The sequence below is a fragment of the Megalops cyprinoides genome, chromosome 11, assembly GCF_013368585.1.
Source record: "Megalops cyprinoides isolate fMegCyp1 chromosome 11, fMegCyp1.pri, whole genome shotgun sequence".
Taxonomy (NCBI): Eukaryota; Metazoa; Chordata; class Actinopteri; order Elopiformes; family Megalopidae; genus Megalops; species Megalops cyprinoides.
The window spans coordinates 29856804-29883150 of record NC_050593.1 but is presented as its reverse complement, the minus strand read 5'-3'; the positions used below and the strand labels follow the sequence as shown (position 1 = coordinate 29883150).

The 26347-nt window shown below is 50.3% G+C and overlaps 2 protein-coding genes across 5 annotated transcripts in view; one reads left to right on the top strand and one right to left on the bottom strand.

Moving 5' to 3' along the window:
* The window catches only part of cdk15 (cyclin-dependent kinase 15), a 38704-nt gene extending 35009 nt beyond the window's left edge, over nt 1-3695 (bottom strand). Inside the window, exon 1 of the mRNA XM_036541409.1 lies at nt 3442-3695. Within this exon, the coding sequence (XP_036397302.1) occupies nt 3442-3487 (46 nt within the window). The 5' untranslated portion in view covers nt 3488-3695. The remainder of the gene's footprint in view (nt 1-3441) is intronic.
* A 1443-nt stretch (nt 3696-5138) lies between these two features.
* Nucleotides 5139-26347, top strand: part of als2b (alsin Rho guanine nucleotide exchange factor ALS2 b) — a 23740-nt gene continuing 2531 nt past the window's right edge. The window contains exons 1-31 of one of the 4 annotated variants that reach the window (XM_036540084.1): nt 5139-5423; nt 6583-6659; nt 6900-7048; nt 7514-8523; nt 8706-9063; nt 10496-10664; nt 10859-10955; nt 11076-11153; nt 11333-11524; nt 11649-11820; nt 12210-12399; nt 13883-13948; nt 14117-14279; nt 14533-14664; nt 15057-15185; nt 15393-15416; nt 18286-18356; nt 18507-18573; nt 18759-18961; nt 19613-19678; nt 19813-19911; nt 20250-20414; nt 20829-20940; nt 21058-21135; nt 22077-22210; nt 22509-22673; nt 22804-22921; nt 23578-23735; nt 24220-24342; nt 24886-25062; nt 25840-25885. In XM_036540084.1, coding sequence (XP_036395977.1) covers nt 6640-6659; nt 6900-7048; nt 7514-8523; nt 8706-9063; nt 10496-10664; nt 10859-10955; nt 11076-11153; nt 11333-11524; nt 11649-11820; nt 12210-12399; nt 13883-13948; nt 14117-14279; nt 14533-14664; nt 15057-15185; nt 15393-15416; nt 18286-18356; nt 18507-18573; nt 18759-18961; nt 19613-19678; nt 19813-19911; nt 20250-20414; nt 20829-20940; nt 21058-21135; nt 22077-22210; nt 22509-22673; nt 22804-22921; nt 23578-23735; nt 24220-24342; nt 24886-25062; nt 25840-25885 — 4731 coding nt within the window. In that variant the 5' untranslated portion in view covers nt 5139-5423; nt 6583-6639. Of the gene's footprint in view, nt 5424-6582; nt 6660-6899; nt 7049-7513; nt 8524-8705; nt 9064-10495; nt 10665-10858; nt 10956-11075; nt 11154-11332; nt 11525-11648; nt 11821-12209; nt 12400-13882; nt 13949-14116; nt 14364-14532; nt 14665-15056; nt 15186-15392; nt 15417-18285; nt 18357-18506; nt 18574-18758; nt 18962-19612; nt 19679-19812; nt 19912-20249; nt 20415-20828; nt 20941-21057; nt 21136-22076; nt 22211-22508; nt 22674-22803; nt 22922-23577; nt 23736-24219; nt 24343-24885; nt 25063-25839; nt 25886-26347 lie in introns of all 4 variants that reach the window. The other 3 variants (XM_036540082.1, XM_036540085.1, XM_036540083.1) reach the window with 3 other exon arrangements.

The window sequence follows — 26347 nt, the reverse complement described above, 5'->3', positions numbered from 1 at the left end:
TTTCACATGTGTGCGCGAAGCGACTTCCTTGAGAGTCAAGGCACGTGGGGGAGAGGCTCACATGGGAGCTGTGTTTTTTTTGGGGTGTGGGGAGGGGGGGGGGGGGGGGGGCACCTTCAGCTGCTGCTTGTGGGAACAGGAGGAGTTCCCCATCGGAACGCACGCATTCCTCTGAATTTTTGTGTTGATTTTACATGGGGAGGAGTGGGTGGGAGGTGGGGTCCACTGCGGGGTCAGGGGATGGATCCAGGTGGTATTCTGGTGCTTGCATCCTCCTCTGAGAAGAATCTGCAGCCCATCTCTTTAGCGGAGTGACTCTAATGGAATGTGAAATGTTGAGTGGGGATGCCAAATCCTGAGAAGGGGGCAGCCGGGATAGCGTGAGAGCGGGGAGACAGAGGACAATCAGCGGAGACAGTTGGGGGGGGGTTGGGGAAGGAGGCAGAGAAATATCCCAAACCTGTTTTTGACCGTTTTGCATGATTAACAAAGCCTATTTTGAATAAGGATCAGCCACTAGCGGCCAATTCTTTTTACTTGATTGCTTCTGATGTGGTATTGTAGATCTGCCTTTGAGCATTACATGAACTCACCCAATTTCTCTTCATTGTGTGAATTACAATGATTTCATCCGAAGTGTAGCTATGTAATGCAATCATTTAAGGCACAATTACCACATGTAAAAAGGAGTCTGCCACTGACAGGGCACCATTACTAAAAATGGTAAGCCAGTTAATGGCAAGGAAAGAGTCCTGATCCTGATCCATTTCCAGGTGAAATTCTCTGCATCCCCTATTTGTAGTAGCCTGGCTACCATTCATACGATCAGAGGAGAGTGTGCGAGTTGACTGGGAGGAGAATGTGAGGAGACGAGCGAGGAAGAGTGTGATCTTACGAGTGGTTTTAGGGATGTGGGTGTCTGTGGGAGGATGCAGAAGGGCCTGGAGGTGTGTATACGTACGGACATGACAGCTCCAAATTCCTCTAATGGCCCCCATCTCAGCCCCCCCAAATAAATTCACACACCAAACTGCTGTGAGAGGAGCTATGCTCACAAAAACACGGGTTGAGTGAAGCTTGCATACAAGTATGTCCATTCCATTGAAACAGACGTTCACATATACGTGATGCAGATGTATGTATGTATATATATATATATATATATATATACACACACAGTATCTAGCAACAGTGTAGCAAAGTGGTAAGGAACAGGGCTCATAATGTAGAGGTTGCTGGTTTGAACATGTAAAACATGTAAAAATTGTGTATGTAAGTGTATTGTCTATGTAAGTTGCTCTGGATAAGAGTGTCCAGAGTGATAAGAGTGTAAGAATGTAATGTAATGTGCTTTGGTTCCAAATAAATGTTCAATCTGATGTAATTTTTTTGTTATATTTGCTAGATGCCATCAGCCAGGGCAACCTATACAGATTACAATTTAACACCAGTGACTCACCTGGGACTGAAACCCAGCTCACAAGCCCATCAGCCACTAAAACCTGTGTCTTCACTCTCATGGGCTAAGTCTGAGTGTGAATTGGTAAGTGGAAGAGTGATGATTGCTGATGTTACTTAGGGTGAGAGGCGGGGCATGGAGTGATTGTAGCCTAAACTCCAGCACATTCAAAGACACCTGACTCGCCCCCTGGGACTGCCTTCATCAGAATTCTCCACTGGAGAGGAGACATGGGCAATGGAGCATCAGACAGCTTGAGATATCCAACCTCTTTCTTTTTGCAATATCCCTCCAGTACTGACACATGGTTGGTGTGTGTGTGTGTGTGAGTGTGCGTGTGTGTGTGTGTGTGTGTGTGTGAGAGAGAGAGAGAGAGAGAGAGAGAGAGAGAGAGAGAGAGAGAGAGAGAGAGAAAGAGATGAAGAGTGAGTGAGATTGAATAGGGAAGGACTCTGATTTTGGCCCACGGGTTGACACTAACTTCATACTGAAGGGTCACGGAACACTTTAGAAGTTTGGGCAGCGTCTGGATGGCAACCTGTCACCATGGTAACAGTACGGTGTAAGGAAATTGTGAGACTTTGGCTACTATACCTCTCATCCGAACACCATGCCCACCAGCACACAGAGCCAATAATTCAGTGCACCTCAGGAAAAGAACAGGGTTTTATGGCAATGTTTTCACTCTCTACTGTGTCACATCCAAGATTTGTTAAAAAAAAAGACACACCATGAAATATTTTAGCATATTCCTTCACTGGCAGACTGGGTCTCTTTAATTAATCTTTAGACCAGCACTGGCTCCGGGATATAATGCTTTAATAAATGGGAGGAGAAATTGTCCATTTTCAGGCCTCATAGTGCACTCTGGGTAATGAAGGGATGGATTGAGATGACGGTCCTTCATTTCCCGCTCAGCTTCACACCTGGCTAAGCCTCTTTTCCTGACCCGTGTGTCACCCCAAGTGGGAAATCTCTAATTCAGTAGGCGGGAATTAGAGATTTTCAGGAGGTGAGGCCATGGGCGGGACAGGGTAGGTTTATACATAACTACTGCACAGGGCCAGCAACAGTGCTGGTATAGGGAGCGTTGCTGGTGTGCAACAACATGCCAGGCAGCTCTCAAATAAAACAATACATCACCTGCACTGCAGTCTGAGCGAGAATGGCTAACAGCGTTATTTTTTTTTCTGATCCGTAATTAAGCTCTTTCACATGCGGCTGCTGGAATCGCTAATCTGCGCTGGCATCGGCTCTAGTCAAACTGTTCCCCCCCTCTTCCCACACACCAAAACTCATCAGAATTGTTTTGGATGAATGAGTTAAATGGTCCTTGAATAACCTGTATGCGCGTGTGTGTGTGTGTATGTGTGTGTGTGTGGGTTTTATATCTCTGCAGCTCACAGGCTGATGCATTATTCAATTTGGCTCCTCCGGAATCCTGCCTCTTTAACTTATAAATCTAGCCTGACAGCCATCTCATCGCCAGGGCTGGCGTCCACATTGGGGAGGGAAAGCTCCCGTTCCTAACACCACGCAGATCCCCAGCCTCCCGTCTCCCCTCACCCAACCATTCTGCGCTCGGCGCTGTATTTTGAACTTCTCCTCTGATAACCGCCTCCTTGGATTACCAAACACGCCCTCACGTTGCAATTACGAACTGAAACAGATGAATCAGTGACAAGCCTGTGATAGCCCTGCCTGGCTCTCTCGTCCCTGGAGGAAACTACGTTACAAGGCACATAATGAGGATCTGGCACCACCTGTGCAGTTAGGCTGCTGTGGGCCTTGTCCTTCACCGGTTGAATCTAGTTGTGCTGTTACTACATGCAAACCAAGGGTAACATAAACAACAAGCTACGGGCTCTGTATCATAAACCTGCTGATGCAGATACTGCAGTCACCCTGCCCCTCTCCCACACACACACACACACCCGGGGGCCCAGCGTGGTGCTGTTGTCAGGGCGGGAGAGTCTGCTCACCTAGGCGATGGAACGCCTCCGTGGCCGCCTGTCGCAGGTTCTGCATCCTGGGAACTCTGGATGTCAGGCTGTCTGGAACCTCACGCCAACCCGGGCATCCTCAGCACCTTCCCGGACACGAGCGCAGGGTGGTCGTCACAGCCTGACTTCCTCCCACAGATTCAGGAAACAGCAGTCACAAGGAAAAAGGGCTCTATCCTCCCCTCTTTCCTCCCTTCCTGGAGGATATTCAGGCAGCTCTCTCTCTCTCTCTCTCCCTCTCTCTCTCTCTGTGATGTTGCACTGTCTCTCTGTCTCCTGCTGCTGCCACTGCTGTCTGAGAGAGCCACCAACCAATCAGCACGGGCTGTTAGCAGCTACCATCCAATCAGCTCAGAAACCAGTGAGAGGGGTCTGTTGTCATTATTTTGAAAGGTTCCTGAGTGCTCAGAGCAGGGTGTAATGTGTTTGTGCATCAGGGTTTCTTGAAACTGCTGAGGAGCCATTCTTTAACTGAGGAGAATCTGTATGACTGCTGCCACAGTGAAAGTACTATAGCCTTAAACACTGTCGATAAGGAACATTGATCAGCATGAGCGCACACTCATTGAAAAAAGCATTTCTATTTTTATGTAAAATACACATTACCATAGACATGGCTGCACTTGGGCAGCTTAAATATATTCACTTGTACAGAGAGATTCTACACTGTAGGAACCACATGTGCACCGAGTCTTTTCTATTCAAACTGACACAAACCCTCAGAAGACCCTCTATTGACCTTCACCACAAAAATATTGTCTTTGCCAGAATAGCAAGACAAGAAGAATAAGAAGTAACATTCATATCCTATGGATCACAGGAGTTTACACTGTATAACATTCCTGCAAATATAGAACCACAATATGTACTTTGTTGTTTGAAGGTATAATATACACTCAATTAAATTTTTATCAAGTTACATACTGGAAATTCATAAACAATGGAATTTGTTCCTATTAGTCAACAGAGATTGATGTCTAATCTAATTTTCTTTGTATATACTTTTTCATTTAGAATTAAAAACCTACTTCTGTTTTTCTGTTTTTCAAAGGAAGGACTATTAGGTAACTGTTTATTGATTTTTTTCAAAGGTCAAAACCTGGTGTTTTTATGTAATGTTCACCACAAGAGTGTCTTACACACCTCAGGCATGTCCAGGTTTAACGGCACACTGAAATCCAGTCATTTTATATTTCATCAACTCAGACTGGCTTTTATTTATTTCATAATTAAATTACACCTTGATATTTCACAGTACACACTTAATTTTAGTGTTGATACAGTATCATCCTCATGAACGCTGACAATAAGGTACTTTATAAGTCAATGGTAAAATTTCAATATACTCCCAAAATAATGACGGCAATGCCAGAGATTTGCCATAAATACCTGCCTCTGTCGAAGATACCATGACACATTTCTTCTAACATGTTGCTCCTAACTCAATAATTTATGCGTCTTTTCAGGTCCCGTCGTTCGTCAATATTTGCCCAGCGAAAATGTATTAATTTGGGTCGGACAAAATTATTTCCAGCTAATATGTACAGCTCTGAATCAAAGAACAAAGCCAACTTTTCCAAGTTGTCATTGCAACAGGAAAATAACTGGAAACTCCATTTTTGAAAACGGAACCGTCGCGACTGTTTTGACCCTCTTGAGTTGCCGTTTGACGACTGGCAAACAAACAGAAGCGAATGTGAATTTGCCGTCGGTGTTTTCAGGTTTATTTGCCTTGCCAGCTATTGTCGGTCTGAGATTCTGAAGGTTATTAATCCGAAATCAACTTCAGTACACCGAGGAGTAGATATTCTGTAAAAGTGTAAACAGAATAGATAGAGTAAGTGACGGCTTGATTTTCTGACCGACAGGAACATGCTTCTGGAGCAACAAGCAAATGCTTCTGCGAAATACTGCTGCTGCTAGCTAGACAAGTTAGTCTAGCCATCTAACCCTGAGTCTTTGTAAGTATTTGCAGATAAATGCCTATCTAGATACACCATCCTTAGTCGTTAGACTAAGTAAATGTGTCACATTGTTTGGAGAACAAGGCAAAATGTTTGATCGCTGGATTGTTGGGTAATTTGACAGGAGGTAGCTAGCTAGCTATGCTAGCTTCGTCTTTGAAGTTGTTCGCTGCTTGGTTAGCTATTGGTTTCGATTCATACATCTAGCAAGGTAATTTGCCAGTCAGACTAGCTTAGAAACTAGCTATGTTGAGCAGCACTGGCTACGTACGTTGCTGTTGCCAGTTATGTTACTAAGTTGTGGCTAGTACGAAATCTGGTTTCTGTTCCTCATATTTGCTTAACTAGGTGGCTAACTTAATCGCCGGGCAGATAGCTAGCGAGCTGGTCTACTGTCATTGCGCTCTTCTCTACCTGTCCGGTAAAGAATTGTAAATGTGACCGCAGTAGCTAAGTACCAAGATCGTATCTGTAAGTCGATCCACGGTGTATCTGTGAACAATTAATGGGAACTTTCTGTGCTACGTTTGATGTCAACAGGAGTGTACGCAATCTCTGCCCTCTTGTGCAACACGGCGGTGCTGGTAGTCGTGCCCCTCTACCCGTGTATTTGCTGCTAACGCTATGATTTCCATATCATTCTGTCATTAATATATGTTAGTCATTAATATATGTTAGTCAAATATTTTGTATTTACGAAAATCCTTCCGTTTATAGTTGTTTCTCAGTTAAAGTGGCCCAGAAGCGCGTCATGTTGTTGACAATTCCAAAAGTAGGTTGCCGTTTTTGAAGAAAAGTCAAATACGTTCTCTTGTCCTCTAGATATTGAGATCTTAGAAGCTGTACAAGTGCTCTGACAACGGTTTGAATACTGCCTCAGTAGCTATCTCTTTATGGCCACATATATCAAAGAGTTAAAAAAGTATAGCACTTTCTCACCTTATTGCATCATTAACAGAGCTGTGTCAGCCCTTGATGTTCAGCTGAGTTTACTAAACAAGGTGCACCTTTAGTAATGGAGCAAAGTAATAATAATAGTAATAAATGAGACAACAGGGATAACACAACCAGTGTGACGGCTTAGTGTAGACAGCTCTTTTTTTTTCAAATGGAAACGACTGGTTGAGCAACTGACAGCGTTTGTCCTACTTTTCAGAGTGGTCACCGCGCGTGGCTCGCAGCGCATCGGGGATAACATGGAGAAGCCCCACTGATGCAGAGTCAGAAGAACGGGTATGATGAGCTCAGCGTGGTCACGTGGCCCGCTGGTGTCTTTCCTCATTTTCGCTGAGTACTGTGGAGCTCGACAATAAGGACTGTTGTGCAGATACACAGATATGTCTCAGGGCCTGAGCCATGAGTAACGGTGGTGGATTAAGATCACAGAGGTTGATTTTGAAATTTTGGTACTGTTTGGGTGCTTTTTGCTGTCCTGTGACCCCCCCCCCCCTCCGGTGTGTTCGGGCTCCACAGTTTCCGGGAGGAGGAGGGTTCGGGGGAGCGAGGCCTGCTCCATGCTTGGAAGGGCTACTCCTGCAGCGTCACCCCAGAACGAGTGCTCCTCTCCCGGCCGGTGCTGCAGGCCGCTCTGGGGACCCGGCATGGAGTGCTACTGGCAGAAGGTGAGGGCACCGGGTGTGCGGAGGATGTTGGGGTGGTGGTGGGGGGGGGGGGGGGGGGGGGAATGCAGAGGCTGTTTCATAATTTTCCTTAATGTTTGTTTATGAGATTATTTCACAGCCACTTGTGTTATTACATATTATCCATCTGCATGGCTGTGCTTTTGTACTGAAGCAGTTCAGGGTAAGCTCTTTGCATGAGGGTACTACGGCAGCGTGCTACCTGCAAATTTGGAAATTGCACCTGCAGGTTGACAAGTGCTGTTCCTTCACCACTCCTCTCCACTACTGCCAGCAAAAGCCTGTTTTTCCACCTAGGTTTCTGTGCTTTTTCATGCTGCCCCTCTGATCATTTGCTTGTGATTGTGCTTGTAACTGTCGCAGTAGTGTTTTTGTATTGCTGTATGCCATCATTGCCCTCACTGTGTGAGACCGCAGGCCTGACCGCAGTTTGTCCTGTCCCCTCAGGTGGGCAGGTGTATAGCTTCGGCGAGTTGCCGTGGAAACCGGACCAGCCGTCGGAGCCTGTGGGGCCGATCCTGGAGGCGGCCCTCAGCGGTCAGCGCGTGGTCTCTGTGGCGGCGGGCAGCTTCCACAGTGGAGCGGTGACCGAGGACGGGGGCGTGCACATGTGGGGGGAGAACGCGTTGGGCCAGTGCGGGCTGTCCGGCCGCAACATGGTGGCCGACCCCACGCCGGTGAGTGTGGTGGACCCCGAGACGAGCCCCCCGCAGGCGGTGCGGGTTCTGGAGCTGGCCTGCGGGGAGCAGCACACGCTGGCCCTCTCTGCCCGCCACGAGGTGTGGGCCTGGGGCAGCGGCTGCCAGCTGGGCCTCGTCACCAGCGTCTTCCCCGTCTCGCAGCCCCAGAAGGTGGAGCACCTGGCCGGCAGGTACGTGCTCCAGGTGGCCTGCGGGGCCTTCCACAGCCTGGCCCTGGTGCGCTGCCTGGCCCCCCAGGAGGCCCGGCGCCCCCCGCAGGACAAGTGCGGCCAGTGCAACCAGCTGCTCTACACCATGACCGACAAGGAGGACCACGTGATCATCTCTGACAATCACTACTGCCCACTGGGGGTGGAGCTGGCAGAGGCAGAGGGCAGGCAGGCATCGAGGCAGGGCTCCCCGGCTCCCCGGCTCAGGAGCTCCCCCTCGGAGCCTGTCCTCCCCAGCATGGCCAAACCCCCTGCCTTCGCTGCGTCCGAGGAGGACCCTCCCACCACAGCAAACGCATCTGCCCAGTCCACCTCCGAGGACTTGGACGGCACGGAGAAACCTGAGCCGGACGGGGGCGACCCTAAAACTGACCCCGACTCTGCCCCTCTGGCAGACTCCTGTAAAACTCCCTTGAGCATGGGGACCGGTCCCAAAAACTCGCCCTACCCCGACGAGCAGGCGGTGAAGGATTACCTGAAGAGGCTGTCAGACCACTCTTTAGCCGAGCAGGTCGGCAAGTCCCCCGTCACGGTGCAGTGCACGCAGGTGAGCCGGTCCCTTCTTTCACGTTCAGGTGTGTTGCTGTCCCAGCTCATTGAGAAGGTAGCGCTGATATTATGAAGCGTTTGGGGCCAGCTTCCTCTCTCACTCAGGCCTGGGGTAACGTCTTCAGTGTCAGTCTCATTATCATTCCCATGTATTTACCTTTTTCATTCTGCCCTCTGCAGCCCCTGGAGGAGTCAGCCGACCCCGACACCCCGGACCCCGACCCCGCAAGCCTTCCTCCCACCACCGTGAGCTCCACCCTCAACAGCCTGGTGGTGTCGTGCGCCTCCGCGGTCGGGGAGCGCGTAGCCTCCACCTACGAGGCCCTCTCCCTCAAGAAGGTGATGAGCTACTACTACCCCTCCGGGGCCGCGGGGAGCGTCCCGGGGCCCGGCGAGGGCGGCAAGGAGACGCGCGAGGAGCGCGTGCGGCTGGAGGAGTCCATGCAGGGGAAGAAGAGCTCCAGCCTGGGGGACATCCGGGAGGAGGAGGCCGAGGGGCTGAGCCGGAGGCTGTCCCTGCCAGGGCTGCTCTCTCAGGGTACACACTTTATTCACCTGTTTACCTCGTACGGCCATCTGTGTAAGTGCGCGCACGCGTGCGTGTCCGTGTGCATGTGCACGTTTGTATCTGTACGCGTGTGCACGTTTGTATCTGTACGCGTGTGCTCATGTGTGTCCGTGTACATGAGCATGCCACAGGTCCTGGTAACACATGTTGCCCTGACCACCACCTTGTAACACAGCGGCAGCAGGACGACGTGTCTGCAGCGTTAGTGTAATGTGTGAATGTTATGAGTTATGAGTGTTATGAGAAGGTGGCTGCATGTGTATGCGTGTTTATTAGCATGCCTCTGTGTGGGAACATAATTTCCTAGGGTGGCGTTCATTGATGAGAGATTAAAGTGTTCAGCCACAATGGAATGTGTGCCCCTGACTTAAGAGGACTTAGCTGCTGGGAACCGCTGGGTAAAGCGCAGGGTGTAGGTTCTTACACAAATTCCACTGACTGAGAGTGCAACAATCAGGTTTAATCGGATTCAAATGCCCCGATATGCAGGATGACAGGAACAAATAGCACTAATGACCCTGATGAAAACATGGAGGTCAGGCGTACTGAAGACTGTTGTGACACAGTAATCACAGCTGTTATGTGTGCCGCCGGAAATGTGTCCCAAAGCGAAGTTTGCCTGCAGTAGTTCGGTAGTTCTGATAAACGTGACTTGCGCTGTGTGTCCATACCGGAATCCCGTAGCCAGCGAATGCGATTTTGGGGGCGGGTCTGTGGGTTGAATTGTGAGTCTGCTGAATGATTCCTATTCAGATCGGGTAGGAATTGGAACAGACATGACTGAAATCAAAGTAAGCTGTGAGCTTATGCAGAACGGAGGCAGATGCTTTCCGAAAGGGGAGGTGGCGTGGAAGCCGCCATGAAATAGAATTGAATGCTACTGCCTTTTTTAAAAGCCGATATTGGCTGAAAAAAATGCCTGTTGCTGTGGAAGGCATGGAGAGCCCTTCCTCATCACTGAGCTCAGCTGGAGCGAACATCCACCTGCAGTTCCTCATTCCGCTACAGATGGCCCCCAGCAGGGATCAGGGCTGCTTCAGCTCAGCCAGAACCTCCTATTCCTCACCCCGCCCCTCCCGCTCAATGCTCCGCGGGCTTACGCGCGTCGGGGGGGTGAGCTGAATGAACCGTGACGCTTTTACCTTGTTTGTTTTTGGGGAAGTGTGAAATGCAGGGTGTTGGGGTGAAGCCCAGGGGAGGGATAATGGTTCCTTTAGGTTGTCATTCTTTTAAATCATGCATTAGAGTCCTGGCTGGTGTGTTTATACTTCCCGTCAGAGCAGAACCAGAGCAGCTTGTCACACCCATTGGGACCCATGGGCAGAAATTGTAGGCATGCAGAAACGGAACATTTACTTTTCCCAGAATGCTCCTGCATCCCTGCTCTCTGTCTGCTGTGCAGTGTCCCCTCGGCTGCTGCGGAAGGTCAGCCGGCCCCGGGTTCGAGCGGTGGCTCTCACACCCACGCCTGTCTTTGAGGCTGAGGACCACCTCCCTTCCTTGCACACGGAGGTGTGGAGCTGGGGGAGGGGCAAGGAGGGGCAGCTGGGACACGGAGACATCCTGCCAAGGTGAGAGAAGTGTGCGTGGAGTCACAGGAGCTGAGGGGTGTGTGTGTGTGTGCATGGAGTCACAGGAGCGGAGGGGTGTGTGTGTGTGTGTGTGCGCGTGGAGTCACAGGAGCTGAGGGGTGTGTGTGTGTGTGTGTGTGTGCGCGCGGATGTCACAGGGGCTGAGCTGCGTGTGTGTGTATCTCTGTCCCCAGGCTGCAGCCCCTGTGCATTAAGAGTCTGAGCAGTAAGGAGGTGGTGCGGGTAGCTGCAGGGGCCCATCACTCTCTGGCCCTGACAGCACAATCTCAGGTACCACATCACACATCCCTTCACACTGGGGCCGTCTCATAGCCTACATACATGGGACCGCTCTGAGAGTGTAGATTATAAAAATGACTGTGTGTGTGTGTGTGTGTGTGTGGCTCTCAGGTGTTCTCCTGGGGCAGTAACAGCTCTGGCCAGCTTGGACATATGGACTCCCCCAGCACCGTGCCCAGACTGGCCAAGGTACCGCACACCCAGGGAGCTGGGACCACACAGCTCCACCATCTTGTGCCATCTCATAAAACACACTTAATCAGGCCCAGTTCCTCTGGGCCAAGCAGGCTGTGCTTTATTACTCATTTAGATGTGTACTGCTGATATACCACTGTTGCTCACCATTTGTCCCCTCTGGGACTCCGTAGATGTCTGAGGGGATCCGTGTGTGGGACGTGGCGGCGGGACAGCAGCACACCCTGCTCCTGGCGGACGGGGACTGCTTTCAACCCATCCTGTATTACTGCGGCCGGCAGGTGAGGGAGGGGGCGCCCGGGAGCCCCCAGTCGGAATCAGGGGGGTACACCCCACAGGCTGTCCTGCTGCCCTTCTGCATGCACGTGAGTACCCTCACCACAGCCTCCCTCACAGCGGAGCTTTACTGCCCATGAGCCTCTGTGTATGAGGGGCCTTAGTGACAGCCTCACTGAGCCGTCCGTCTCGCTGCCTGTCGTTAAATCCTAGCTGGGCTACGTGAGCAGCGTGTACGCCGGCGGGCAGAGCTGCCTGGCGCTGGCCGACCGGAATGTGATGGGCTTCATCGCCAGCCTGCATGAGCTGGCCGCCGCCGAGCGGAAGTTCTACTGCAAGCTGAGCAACGTCAAGAGCCAGATACTGCGCCCCCTGCTGGGCTTGGGTGAGTCACACGGCTGCGGTGCTCTGGGGGCCAGAGGGGAAGGGAGGGCGGCAGGGGGTGGAACTGTGGGTGGGATAAGGTTATCACACAGTAAGAGGATTATATCATCAGTGCTGTCATAAGTGGGTGGTTTAATGATCCCCAGAATGGGTGGAGCTGTCTTGCATGATCAGTGACTCGCTAATTGTGTCCAATCCTGGTGTTTTATTTTAAACAGCAGAGTCTTTTGCTTTGTTCTTGCTTTGTAACTATGATAGTAAGGCCGTCTGGTTCAACAGTTCTCTTATTCTGAGCCGTGTCTGGTCAGAAGTTACTATAATTTTTTACAATATCTGATCTGTTTGTGAATCAGTCACAGAAAGTATCGTGTTCCTCACGCTCCCCTGTAGAGAACCTGGCCGTCACGCTTGGCCCTACCACCAACCAGTTGCTGCAGGCGCTGGCTGGACACTTCAGCCGGCTGTGCCACCTGACGGGCCAGCATTCCGTCTCCCTCACCTCCTTCCTGCGCCGCGGCCGAGACGTCAAAGGCCTGGTGATGCTCGAGCACGCCGCCATCTTCCTGGACACGTACAAAGAGTAAGCGCAGAGCCCACACAGCGAAAGAGAGCAACACAGCACAGCGCAGAGCGGGGAGAAAGAGGGCACGGGGAAATGCATGGCAAACTTGCGAAACAGAGCACCAGACAGGCTTCGGCCGTGACCGCATTGCTGACGTGTGAAATTGCTGACGTGTGAAGTAAATGTGTCGCACATTGTGTCGAGTTTGGCCGCTGGAAAGCGTTAAGTAGGTAGAATGACTTGAGAATTCTCAAGTCTCAAGAGAAATCAAGAATATGCATTTTTATGTTTACTCATAATCATATTGTTCTGCTCCTGGAGATGTCGTTTGATGTCTGCTCCACTTTCCTGTTCTCCTTGCAGTTTATCTACGCATAATCATATCCTGTCTTACACTGAAGTTCTGACCCCTCCACTGTATTACTAGAAACATGCTAGCATAGGCTGGAGCCAAACCTGGTGTTTGCTCACATACCCGACACTGCTGCATTCGTGGACTTCATCAGCACTCCCAGCCTGACTTTTTACCAAACATAAACTGCATATTATTCCAGTAAAAACACTGCACATAACTTCTGTCTGTATAGGGCTGCTTGATCAGTCATGGCATAGAGCTCCTTTCTCCTCCACGTCCATCTCCTCAGTCTTTCATGCCAGTGTAGTAGGAAGTAACAATAGCTATGCTAAGCTTACCTTGTAAGAAGGCCGGCATCAGTAATGTTAGCTTGCTGAGCTGACATGGGTCAGTGCAACAAGTAAGGTAATGGACACTTACCAAGAACCTCAACTAAGTAAGTTGTGGTGCTGTTTGAGCTGTAATACCATAGTCTAATGACTGTCCTTAACTTTGATGGAATTCAAAAGAAATAATTTAACTCAAGTGTTTTTGAGTGGTTCTATGGTAGTTGCTGCTGTGGTGCCTGGCCAGTTTGCATTTGTTTTAATGATTTGACACTTTCTAAGTTCTTGTGAGAACTATGGACAGTGTAGGCAGTGGAATGCCCAGTTTCTCAGCTGCATTTCATTCATTGGTCTCGAGGCTATTGTAAGACTCAAGAAGGCAGCATTTTTTCTCAGTACAAAGCCTCTCTCTTATTCCTGTGTTGTTGACTTGCATTCAAGCTGCATACATTTATCCCGGTAATTAGAGAGATAGCTATCTCAGCGCTGTAATTTAAGTTCTAATGGATTATTTTGTAAATGATGTGCCCTTGTACTCTTTTGAGTACATTACGTGATATGAAACCATGTTGATTCTTATATGCAGATTCCTTCATTTTCACAAGCAGATTTTTTTGAACAGGGTTGCTTTAGTAATTTTTCTGCCCCAGCGTTTTTAGATCAGTATATGTGGTTGATTCTTATATCAGTGTTTCATATATTATTATACTGTGTGTTATACAGTGCACTCTGCTGATGTGATGCACTGTATAACACACAGTATAATATGTTAGCATCTTTACATGCACCTGTATTTATGATGCTGTCTCTGTCTCCCCAGGTACTGTAGCTCTGTGGGGAACTTCCTGGTGATGGGTGGTTTCCAGGCCCTGGTGAAGCCATCTCTGTGAGCCCCTCCCGCAGATAAGACATGCATTTCTAACTGTGACATTCTCACTGGCATGGAATAGCCCTGGCATTTATGCACTTTTAATGAGAGGAAGCACGTTACTCTTTGTCTTTTTCCTCTACCTTTTCTCCTCGTCTCACCTGGCTGCTTCCCTCCGTTCCTCAGGGATTTCTTCGGCAAGAGCCCGGAGCTGCTGCAGCGGCTGGCGGAAACCAGCGAGGAGAACGTTCCCCTGAGTGACCTGCTGGTGGCGCTCTTCTACCTGCCCGTGCGGCACCTGCACGAGTACGGCAGGCTGCTGCTGAAGCTGGCCACCTGCTTCGAGGTGGTGCGTACAGACGGACAGACCCTCTCACACACCAGTACTCGTAGGCAGAAGGAACGACACCCACGGCATACTCGACACACTTCGGTACAATCTCGCAAACTCACAAACTCTTTCAGACATGCCTTAAACCCTGCCCTGTTGTTTTTGGCACCTCACACATCCACACACACATGCTAAAAACTCCTTGTGACATCATTGAAATGTATGGGTTGTGGTGTGCAGTCTGGTTTAACTCCGTGTGCGCTGGTTTCAGAGCACCCTGGACTACCAGAAGCTGCAGGACGGCTGCTCCAAGTACGAAGCCCTGGCCCTCCTCCTGAAGAGGAAGAGGAAGGAAGCGGAATACACCTACCACTTCTGGAAGAGCTTTCCAGGAAAGATGACTGTGAGGTCCCTTCTGCTGTCTGTGAGCATGTGCGGTGTGTGAGCAAGGCAACAGCACGCTTCTGTGCTCTTACACAGAGAATGTTAGTATGTAGGTGTTCATCTTGATATAGAAATGCTTTTTCACTTGTGAACAGAGCCCTTCATCTGGGGAAAAAAATAATGTTTTCTTCTGTACCTGTTGGGTAGCTTTGTGTGACCCAAGGGAAACATGTTTTGTAGTTTTTATAGCCCTATTAAAGCTGATGTGACTGACGTTGGTCCTGATCCAGGCTGAACAGCTTGCTCACAAAGCGCTTACATTTGTAGCTTAGACAGTATCTGATCCGAACGTGGATGTGTCACCAGCCCGGTCTGCGCTCACTGTCGCTGGCTGTCTTGCTCTTTTCCCAGGATTCCCTGCGGAAGCCGTCCCGTCGGCTGGTGTGCGAGAGCAGCAACAAGGCCCTGACGCTGCAGAACGCCGGCAGGTTCTCTGTCAACTGGTTCATCCTCTTCAACGACGCGCTGGTCCACGCTCAGGTGAGTGCCCCGCCACCCCCGTGAGGCAGGTGAGCGCGCAGCGAAGCCGGGAGAGGAGGGGGTCACACCTGGAGAACAGCAGCAACAGGTGGTGCCTTAAGATCACGAATGAGTGGATTTAAAAACTGATGCTGTTACATTGTGCAGCGTGTTGCCTCTGATGCTGTCAAGCCTTCAAGTTTACCGTTTTTGTCTTTGCTCTGTCAGGGCGTGGTCCCCTATAAGAACTTTGTAAGTATGCAGTAGCTGGAGTGTCTGACCCACTCTAGCGCAGCCCTCATCGTGTGTCCCGGGCTTGGCTTGGGAAGTAGGCCTCTGCCTGCCTCATTTCACCCCGTTAGAACCTGCTGCGGGTGTCCATTCACTCCGAATGAAGATCAGCTCAGATGCTCTCGAACACAGAGGCCCTCTGCCCCTTGGCTGTCCTCGGACTAAGCAGGGGGAAAAAAAAACCAATGGCTGAACTCTGGACAAACGCAACCCTGTCCGGTTCAATTAACAGTGTCTCAGACACAGTACGAGGGAGACTGGGCCATTTTGAAGGGGAGAGAGGCAGACAAAAAGGCTTCAGCTTGGCCCGCACCTATTGTAATGTCCATAAATGAGACATCACAGCAGAAATCTTTCCCAAGCCAAGACCCGTGGAGACCCCCCTTGCTAGCGTGTGGATGTAGTGTGTAACAGACTAGTAACAACCAAGGCTTCCCACCCGGGTCGAGTGAAATTATTTATCTACTTAGTAAGCGTCCCTTATCAACAGCAACTTACATTACTTACGGCTTGACTTCTTACAAGCTATGTAACAGCACAGAACATTATTAACCATTTACACAGTTGAGTGTTTACAGTGGCAGTCGAGGTAAAGTGTAGAAGCACAGTGTGCTGTTAGGGATAGAAGTCAATGGCCCTGTGCCCTTCCTGTCCAGACTGCAGTATGTTAACACTACCACAGATAACTGCACAACCAGTGTAGGGTCTGTCCCTTACTTATTTTATGTTTGTAGGGAGAGATGCTCGGATGTTCTTATGGATGTGCAGTGCTCCAAGGCAGCTGTATTTTAGTCTTATGTATAGATTTTCTTTGAGTGGATTTACGTGACTTTTTCTTATGGACTGGCTCACCACTTGATCCGTCAGAACCTCAAAATAAAGTTGACGGAAATCTGAATGTACTGTGGCTCGAAGTGGGCATATGAGCCTAGAAAAGTCCGTGGGCAGTCAGAAGTTGCTCCCCATTTGATTGTGTTCACGTCTGTGTTTGTATTCTAAGTTCCCCCCCCCCCCCCCCCCCCAGCCTTGGTTATTACTTTTCTCAGTTTCTGTGACGTGAGAAAAGAGGTTTAAGTTTAAGTTCCCCCTCCCGGTTAGTGCTTGGAACAGCCTGAGCTTTGTTCCTTTTCTTTGTGTTTCTTTCTCTCTTCCTCTGATTTTCCTTGCTAGGATGGTCCTATGTGCTCCTGGTCTTTGGGTGACCATGGAGTAGGCCTACTTTGACTGATTCTCTGCAGGGTTACATGCTGCTTCTGCTCAGAGCAGAGTGACGGTCAGACTCACACAGCACCGCTGCATAAAAAATGAGCAGCTGCGTTTCTATATGCTTGTGTGAGAGTTTGCCGTTGCTCCTTTTCAGGTTTCTTCTTTATTCGAAGTCATTAATGATTAGTATTCATTTGTTTGGTAGCGGTCCTAGTCCAGAGGGATCTGTGTAGTATACATTCTGAGTTGTGATCCATTTATAACACTGGATATTTTCACTGCAGGTTTAGTGCTTTGCTCTAGAGGATGCATTAGCAGTTCCGCGCATGGGATTTGAACCTGCGATGGTACGGTAATTGACTGAGTTCCTTCACCATGCTAAATTAAACATGCTGTCTGTTCTCTTCAGTCCAGTCTACGTGAGTTTAGGTTGCCTTTTATTACGGATGAAACAGATGTATTGCATCACCCAGTGAGTTTTCAGTCTCTGTGGTTATTTCCCGTTGGACGACTCAGTGAGAGAAGTGGTTCCTGGTTCTGCAGAATAGTCAGTCTGTTTTCCTTTTTCCTGCTTTCTTCGGTTCTCTGTCTGTGCCTTTCTGTTCCTGCCCTTTCGGTCTTTTGACACATTCTCCTGTAGGTGATGTCACGCCGCGTGGTGCAGCGCCTCTACCTCGCCTGTCCCCAAACTGTGCGACAGTCTGATTCACACTGTTCGACAGTGTGTAGCATTTGAATTACAGGCAGCAGGAGCAGCATGTCTGCCTGTGTGCGTGCGGGATAAAGCTGTCTGTGAGGGCCCGCGCTCACGTAGGGGAACCGTGCACTAAGATCGGGAAATCGGCCAGAGAACACAAAGCCATATGTGTGCGATTCCGCTGCAGACCGGCCCCGTCCCACCCAGAGATGGGTCTCAGTTCCCACGCTGCTCTGCTCTCCGTCACCCGATCCCTGCTGCTGCTGGCGGCTGAGAGACAGCTCTGTGGAAAAGAGGAAACCGCCGTGTCATAGAATAAAAAAAAAAAAAGAAATCCATACTTGCGTACATAGTTACACAGGTGCCAGGCAAAATAGTGCAGCTCAAAAGAAATGATCTTGATGCGCTCATTTGTATTGTCCACCCAGAAAGTTTATACGTGCTGCTTGTTAACAAAATTCTGCCGTTAGCACCTAAACATCAGCGCAGGTGCGGCTTATATTCAGTGGATGTGAAGTGTTTTATTGTCCTCCTGAGAGATGAGAGGATGGGATATTCATGTGTAGAACAATACAAATATCCCTAAAACAAACTCTCGCTAACTGGGCTGCCAGTATCTGTAGCGCTGTTGTAATCGGAGATTGTTCTCAATATTATATCAAGCTCTTGCTAACTTGGTGTGCCTTTGTGAGTGAAGGAGGTACATCTGCTGGTCTTTCTTCGTGACAGGGGTCCTTTTATAGGGAAATTAGGCCGAAACTCCAGATGTGATATGCTTTTTGATATGTCATGCTGAGAGCAGTCAGGAGTCCCATACCTCTCCTTTTTGTGGTGCGAGTGGCATTGACAGCCCTCTCCTTATCAGATTAAAGGCGAGAGAGAGAGAGAGAATGCTGATGTTTCTGTTCTCTGTCCCCCTCTGCCCAGTTCTCCACCCACCACGTCTTCCCGCTAGCCACACTGTGGGTGGAGCCCATCTCCGAGGAAGACACCAGCCTGTGAGTCTGCTTGTCCGCTCGTCTGTCTGTCCGTCAGTCAGTCAAACTGTCAGCTCGCCCATCTGTCCGTCGAGCTTTCATTCAGTGCGTACATTGAACAGGACAGCCGTGTCATTTCGCTTTGTAACCCTTCCTCTTCTGTGTGGCCAGGTACGGGCTGAAGGTGACCTCACCCGAGGAGAGTTTCACTCTTCTGGCGTCCTCCCCCATGGAGAAGGTAGGCACCTCCGCGTGTCATGCGTGCGTGGAGTCACGCGCGCCTTTGTAACGCGCTGCACTGTGACTTCTATCTCTCCTCTACGCTGAAGGCGCGGCAGACGGCTCGTGTAAGGTCTGCCAAACTTAAAGCAGCCCCAGCTGTGAGCTCTAACCCCTTGAACCGCTCGCCTCCTGTGTGCTCAGGCCAAGTGGCTACGCGCCATCAACCAGGCGGTGGACCAGGCCCTGAGCGGGGGCGGGGCCGAGGCGCTGGTCCCGGGCTCGAGCGCGCCGCAGAGGCCCGAGCCACCCATATCCCGCACGGCCACCTACACCTTCTACAAGGACAGCCGTCTGAAGGAGGCCACCTACGAGGGCCGCTGGCTGGCCGGCAAGCCACACGGCAAGTAAGTCTGAACCGGCCGGTGCCAAGCTTTGGCGTCCCACACACGGAAGCCTGTCTGGCCCTTAACACAGATTTCACAAACATCGCTGTAAAACATCCAGACTTGCGTCCAAGTTCAAGACTGTTTCACAGGTGTTGGGCAAAAACAGTGCAAAACAAGAAATTGCCCCATTAGACGGATATCTGCTGTCCAACACGATAAAGTTGTTATGAAATATGAAAAGGACATAAAACTTTACACGACATATAAAAGCAAATCACAAGGGTTCAAGTGAATAAATACACATAAAAGTGCAAATACATAAATGCATGTCTCGCAGACGCACCATTTTCTCGTAAATCGTTCATTGTGGATTCTAATTCCTGTGGGACGTAATGGCTCCTTGTATCTCTCGGTCTTTGATGAAGAGGCTGATGGAGTCTGTGTAAGTATTGTTTTGGCATAGCTCCGTGTGCTGTGGGTGTTCTCTCCCTTTCATGAGTGGTTTGGCTTGGCTGTGCATCAGTCAGGGCGGAGTCGCCCGGGGTCTGGCCTCTCTGCCGATCCCGTGCTGTATGTCGACTCGCACCGAGTCCTCGGGGGAGCAGAGGCACACAGATGTCCCGGGCTGACTTCGTGAACAGAGGCTGATTTGTGTCTGTGTGCCTCCAGGGGGGTGCTGAAGTGGCTGGATGGGAGGACGTACACAGGGACCTTCAAGAATGGGCTGGAGGACGGGTCAGTCAGAGGACATGTGTCAGTCATTGGCCAATCAGCCAATAAGCTGGTGTTGTTTCTGGGTGCGGGATTGGTCACTTCTGTGATTGTGACGATGTGTCTCTGTGCCGGTGTGTTTCCCTGTGCGTCTGCAGTTATGGCGAGTACATGGTTCCCAATAAGACCCTGAACAAGAACCACCACTACCAGGGCCACTGGAGGGAGGGGAAAATGCACGGCTTCGGGACCTATAAGTGCGTGCGTGTGCACGTGTTTGTATGGATTGGAGTATTTGTGCGTGTGTGCGTGTATGTCCATGTGTGTCCGTGTGTGTTTGTGTATGTTTGTGAATGTTTGTATGTGGACAGGAGTGAGCATGTGTTTGTGTACGGTTGCCTGTGTGTGTCTGTGTATGTGTGTGCGTGTACATGTGTATGGATGGGGATGAGCATGTGTTTGAGTATGAGTGCGGGCTTCTGTGTGTGAGTATGATTGTGTTTGTGAGTGCGTGTGTGTGGGTGGGGGTGTGCATGTATGCCGTTCACCTGCCTCCGTGTCACTGTGTCACCGTGTCACCGTGTCACCGTGTCAGGTACGCCACAGGGGAAGTGTACGAGGGCTCCTTCCAGGACAACATGCGGCAGGGTCACGGCATGCTGCGCAGCGGGAAGCTCACCTCTTCCTCTCCCAGCGTCTTCATCGGCCAGTGGCTGCAGGACAAGAGGACGGGCTACGGGGTCAACGATGACATCACCAGGTGGCAAACCTCCCTCACTCCCACCCAGTGCTGTGCATGATCATATCTCACACACAATTCCTCTGTACGTACTGGAAACAGTGCTGACCTGGGCTGCTGTATGAGTGGGTTAAGTTTGACTCCGCTATGGTAGAGTCATCCCTCATTGCAGACTCTTTCCTTAATAATGATTCCTCTCTTGTGACTGACTCCTTCCTTATGGCTGAGTCATCCCTACTTACAGACTCCTCCCTTATCACTGCCTTCTCCCTTGTGACTGGCTCATCCTTCTTAACTGGCTCCTCCCTCATGACTGACTCCTCCCTTATCACTGATTCCTCTCTTGTGACTGGCTCCTCCTTTGCGACTGGCTCCTCCCTTGCGACTGGCTCCTCCCTCATGACTGACTCCTCCCACCCTGCTGTTCTTTCACAGAGGGGAGAAGTACATGGGCATGTGGCAGGATGACCAGCGCCAGGGGAACGGTGTCATCGTCACGCAGTTCGGCCTTTACTACGAGGGCGCTTTCAACAATAACAAGATGATGGTGGGTCCCTGTCCTCAGCATGTCGGCTCGGCTTTAACCAGAGTCAGCCCTGCCAGATCCTCTGCAGTCTGTACTCGGCTCTGTAGCGGCTTTTTTTTTAACCCTTTCCGCTCCCAGGGCACCGGGATCCTGCTGTCAGAGGATGACACAGCGTTCGAGGGGGAATTTTCGGAGGACTGGACCCTCAGCGGGAAGGTGACTGCTGTAGAGCACATGCGCGCGCGCGCACACACACACACACACACACACACACTCAGACATGCATACACACACACAAAAGTGTTGAATACACATACTCACACACATGTAGAACAGTTAGGTGTAAAGCCCATGGTGAAATAAAAGACATGCGTGTGGAGAACATACACACACGGAATACAAGCACTGATGTCGGACACACAAACACGCTGGTGGAGAACACGCATGAACACACACTGAAGCCGGGACAGTGCAGGGCTGTATTTACCTGCAGTCACAGAGATAGATGACAGCAGCGTAGCAGGCTGGTCAGAGAAGCTGACCTGTTAACAGGGGTTCATGTTGAACAATGCTGCCCTTAACCTGAACTGCCTCTGTAAAGCATCCTGCTGGATCGGTGGGTGGTGTGTAAAAAGGTAAGCTATATAAGTCCCCTGGATAACGCGTTTGCCACGCCAATAAATCATAATAAATGATTATAATGCTACTAATAATAAATAACACTAATAGTAACAAGGTCTTCCCTGAAGCATGTTCTGGAAATCACACCAGTGTGTATTTTGATATGTGCTCCACCTGCAAAGAAAACAAGAAGCAAATAGGCATATCTTCATTGCTCTAGGGGTCGAAGGTCATCGCCACAGTGACTGCTCAGTCAGTCAGCGATGTTTGATTCTAGGGCTGCCCCCGGCCCCCCACAGCGGAAAACATATTACTATGGTAATACGCTCAGCGTGTAAACTAGCTTGATTATTTCAGTTGGACCCAGAGATGATGATGATTTTGATGAGGGTGCTGGTCATGATGATGAGGAGGGTTAGGATGAAGGATTCCACAGGAGTAAAGAGAAAATGCTTCAGTCCCACTCACACACAAATGCCCCATCTGGTTCATCCTCTAGGAGGCGCTCACCCTGTTTTCTGCACCTCCCTTCTCAGGGAACCTTGACCATGCCCAATGGGGATTACTTTGAGGGGACCTTCAACGGAGTGTGGGGCACCGGGCTGAAGGTATCGGGCTCCTACTACAAACCCAACCTGTACGAGTCCGACAAGGACAAGAACCGGGCTGTGTGAGTACCTGTGTGTGATTGACTTGGGAGGGATATTGTGAACTATTGTTCAGTAATGGGAGAATCATGCTTTGTTACTAATACTGGTCTGTGTCGCACTTAATATATACATGTACACTGAATGTTTACACTCCCTTTGAAATGATTTAGAGAAACAATGCTGCTGTTTGTGTGTGTTTATATGTGAATGTGTGTGTAATTATATGTAATTATATGTTTTATGTGCGTGTGTGTGCGTGTGTGTATGTGCGTGTGTGTATGTGCATGTGTGTATGTGCGTGTGTTTGTGTATGTGCAGTAAGCTGGGGAGCCTGGCTGTGCGCCCGGAGGAGAAGTGGAGGGCGGTGTTTGAGGAGTGCTGGAGCCGGCTGGGCTGTGAGACTCCAGGCCAGGGGGAGAACTGGAAAGCCTGGGAGAACATCGCCGTAACCCTGACAGCCAACCGCAGACAGCACAGAGACAGGTACACACATACACACACATACAGTCTCACAGAGTGTCTCACACACACACACACACACACACACATGTATATGCATATGTATATGCACAAGTAGTCACAAGTGTGTGTGTGTGTGTGTGTGTTTCTGCAGCCCGGAGCTTATGAGCCGCTCCCACAATAAAACCCTGGAGAGTCTGGAGTTCATCCCACAGCACGTGGGGCCCGTCACCATGGAGAAGTACGAGAGCATCCGGCGCTACCTCATCAAGGTGAGCCAAACTGAGCCTATACCATCCATCCCTACCTCATCAAGGTGAGCCAAACTCAGCCTATACCATCCATCTCTACCTCATCAAAGTGAGCCAAACTGAGCCTATAGCTTCCATCCCTACCTCATCAAGGTGAGCCAAACTGAGCTTATACCATCCATCCCTACCTCATCAAAGTGAGCCAAACTGAGCCTATAGCTTCCATCCCTACCTCATCAAGGTGAGCCAAACTTAGCCTATAGAGTATATCCCTACCTAATCAAGGTGATCCAACCTTATTAAGGATAGCCAACTTGAACCTATAGCATCAGTCCCTACTGAATGGAGGTGATCCAACCTCATCAAGGTGAGCCAGGCTGAACCTATAGCGTCTGTGGCCTCATCAAGGTGAGCTCCCTTGGGAGTGCTTTAAAACCCTGCAGAAGTCGCCTCCAAGTCAACAGATGGACAGAAGGAAATGTGATTAACGGTGAAAGAAGGGCTGCAGCCAGCCATCAGATTAGCGAGTCAGAAAGACGGGCTAATGGCACGGCACTGTAGGTATCAGGCCCGTCGTATTCCAGGAATTCACTGTCCTCACATCGCCGTAGTCTGCTATTCACTTCCTCCCTCTGGTCTCTCCCTCCGAACCCCTGTCCCCTGTCGCCCTCCCGCAGGCGTGTGACACCCCTCTGCACCCCCTGGGGCGGCTGGTGGAGACCCTGGTGGCCGTGTATAGGATGACCTACGTGGGCGTGGGGGCCAACCGCCGACTCCTGCAGCAGGCCGTCAACGAGATCAAGTCCTACCTGAGCCGCATCTTCCAGCTGGTCAGGTGAGGCGTTGGAACCGTCCCTATGTGGCACTCAGACAAAGTCGCGCCAGCTCTCGCTGTTAAACTTAATTGGTTTTTCAAAACACTCTAGGCCCAGGAATTGTGCATTGGTGCATTTTTGCAGAGCGACTTACTTAGGTTACAGTTTTTTACATGTTGTTCATTTATGCAGCTGGATATTTACAGAGGCAATTCTGGGTTAAGTACCTTGCTCAGGGGTACGGCAGCAGTGCCCCAGGAGGGAATCGAACCTGCAACTTTTCGGTTAAAAGCCTTGCTCCTTGCCACTGTGCTACACTGTTGCCCCCTATTCACAGACCTCTGAATATGATGTCAAACCCCAGATCAGTTCACTTAACAGCTCAGCCAAGGCTACCTGCTTAAGAGGCCAATGGGAGTGAAAGTCAGCGTAGGCAGGGGCGTGTCTGGGAGGGGCTGTGGTGCATTCTGGTGCGGGCCTCTAAGCTGTCTGTGTCTGTCCCAGGTTCCTGTTTCCCGACCTGCCTGAGGAGGGGGGCGTGATCCCCGAAACCACCACGGACTCCCCGGACAGGAGGGGCAGCAGCCCGTCGGACGCGGTCGCCCAGCCAGAGCCGGCCCAGCCAGGGTGAGACTACAGCGCCCTCTACTGCTACAGCAGGGACTTGCACTCCGCAGACCAGCCCGACGTTCCCATCATTGCCAGATGGCAGGAGTCCATGGAGGCAGGATTTGCAATGCAAAGGCAGAAGAACAGCGTTTGTGCAGGAGGAATCTGTAATGCGCTTGCTTGCAGGAGTTGTCAGTGTAGCTGACTTGTGGCGGGTTGGGGGGGGTGGAGTGCACCACAGAGCTGTTTCCATTTCAGAATGACTTCTTTCATCTCCCCGTTTTGCTTTTACACTTTTGTCACTGTGCAGCCTCCTTGGCTCCAGTGCCACTTCACAGGTGTTTCACTGTATTTTTAGAGGCAGGCTGTCAGGAGATTAAGAAAGTCTCTTTTTAACCTTTATATCATCCTTTAAAAAAATTCCCCTGGATGGGGTTTCGAATGTCTTTATCTACAGTCGCTGGCCTCTTATGCCGGCTTTTGTAGCTTTTGAAAACGGAGGAGGAGGAGTGGCCGCGCGGTCGGTGACAGGTGATGCATTGTGGGATGTCTGTGTTGCAGGCGGGTGGTGAGCAGCTCCGCCCTGCTGCTGCCCGTGCTCCTGCCGCGCCTGTACCCCCCGCTCTTCACCCTGTACGCGCTGGAGAAAGAGCGCGAGGAGGACGTGTACTGGGAGTGTGTGCTGCGGCTCAACAAGCAGCCGGACCTGGCCCTGCTCGCCTTCCTGGGGGTGCAACAGTGAGAGAGGGGCCTCCATCCGGGGGGGGGCTGCATAGTGTACACACACATACGCACAAATGCACACATATACACATACACACACACGTGCGCATTCATACAGACTTACAAACATGCATATGCACGCACACACACGCACGTACTCACACTTTTACATAGACATATACGTATGTATATTATGCATGTACGCTTACGTTACATACACACGTATACGTGTATAATATATACACACACATACATACACAAATACTTTCATACACATATACATGTATATTGTTATGTAATTAATTAAATTTATTTATTTGTATAATTCTTTCTAAAACAAGTTGTCACAAAGCAGCTTTACATTGTTACCAGGCCTGAGACCCCCTGAGAGCAAGCCCAAGGCAACAGTGGCAAGGAAAAATTCCCTAACTAACAGGAAGAAACCTTGAGCAGAATCTAGCTCAGAGGGGGAGCTTGTCTGCTTCTGGGCAGATAGAATACTGAAGTTGTATAAAGTACTTGAGACAGTTGAATTATATTGTACTCACACAAACATACGTACATATGTACATGGGTAGGCACACATGTGTGTTGTCCATGCATGTTCACGTCCCTTACACAAACGGACACACACACACACACATGCATATACAAAAAGTGTTTGAAGCCTTTGCCTGACTGAGGCGCGCAATGGCAGACCTGCTGTGTTTCGTGCGAGCTGATCCAGTCTCTGGAACGGCCACCGTGTCCTGCAGCTGAGATGGTAATCTCTAAATCCGTGTTCGCTTCCAGGAAGTTCTGGCCCGTCTCCATATCAGTGCTGGGTGAGAAGAAGCAGGTAAATCCTAACTCGCCAGCCTCGCATTCACCAGCTGCACGGGCCCTTATCACACTGTTTCCTGCGTGTGTCTTTCACCTCTGTCACCTCTACCCCCTGTTCTGTTTTCCCTTCACCCCCCCTTCCCCTTGTCCTGCCTGATCTTTCTTGCCCTCTTTGCTGTCCTTGCTCACATCCTCCCTCTTCCTTCTCACGCACCTCTGATTCTGACCTTGTGGCGGACTCCTCCTTATCTCCAGCCGGACAGCTGCCACCTTTGACCTTCCTCGAGCTGCTGACCTTACTAAACAGAGGCTTGTAGGCCTTAGTGAAGAAAGGTCATGTGAAGGAAGGCTGTGATTGTGTTGCTGTGTTTATCATGTAATACTTTTGAAAAATTGTCTCGGTGGTCATGCGTGTTGCTTTGTTGTAACTTTGTAACCCATTGTCCGCGCAGTTTAGCTTGTACTGTGTGTAAATCTG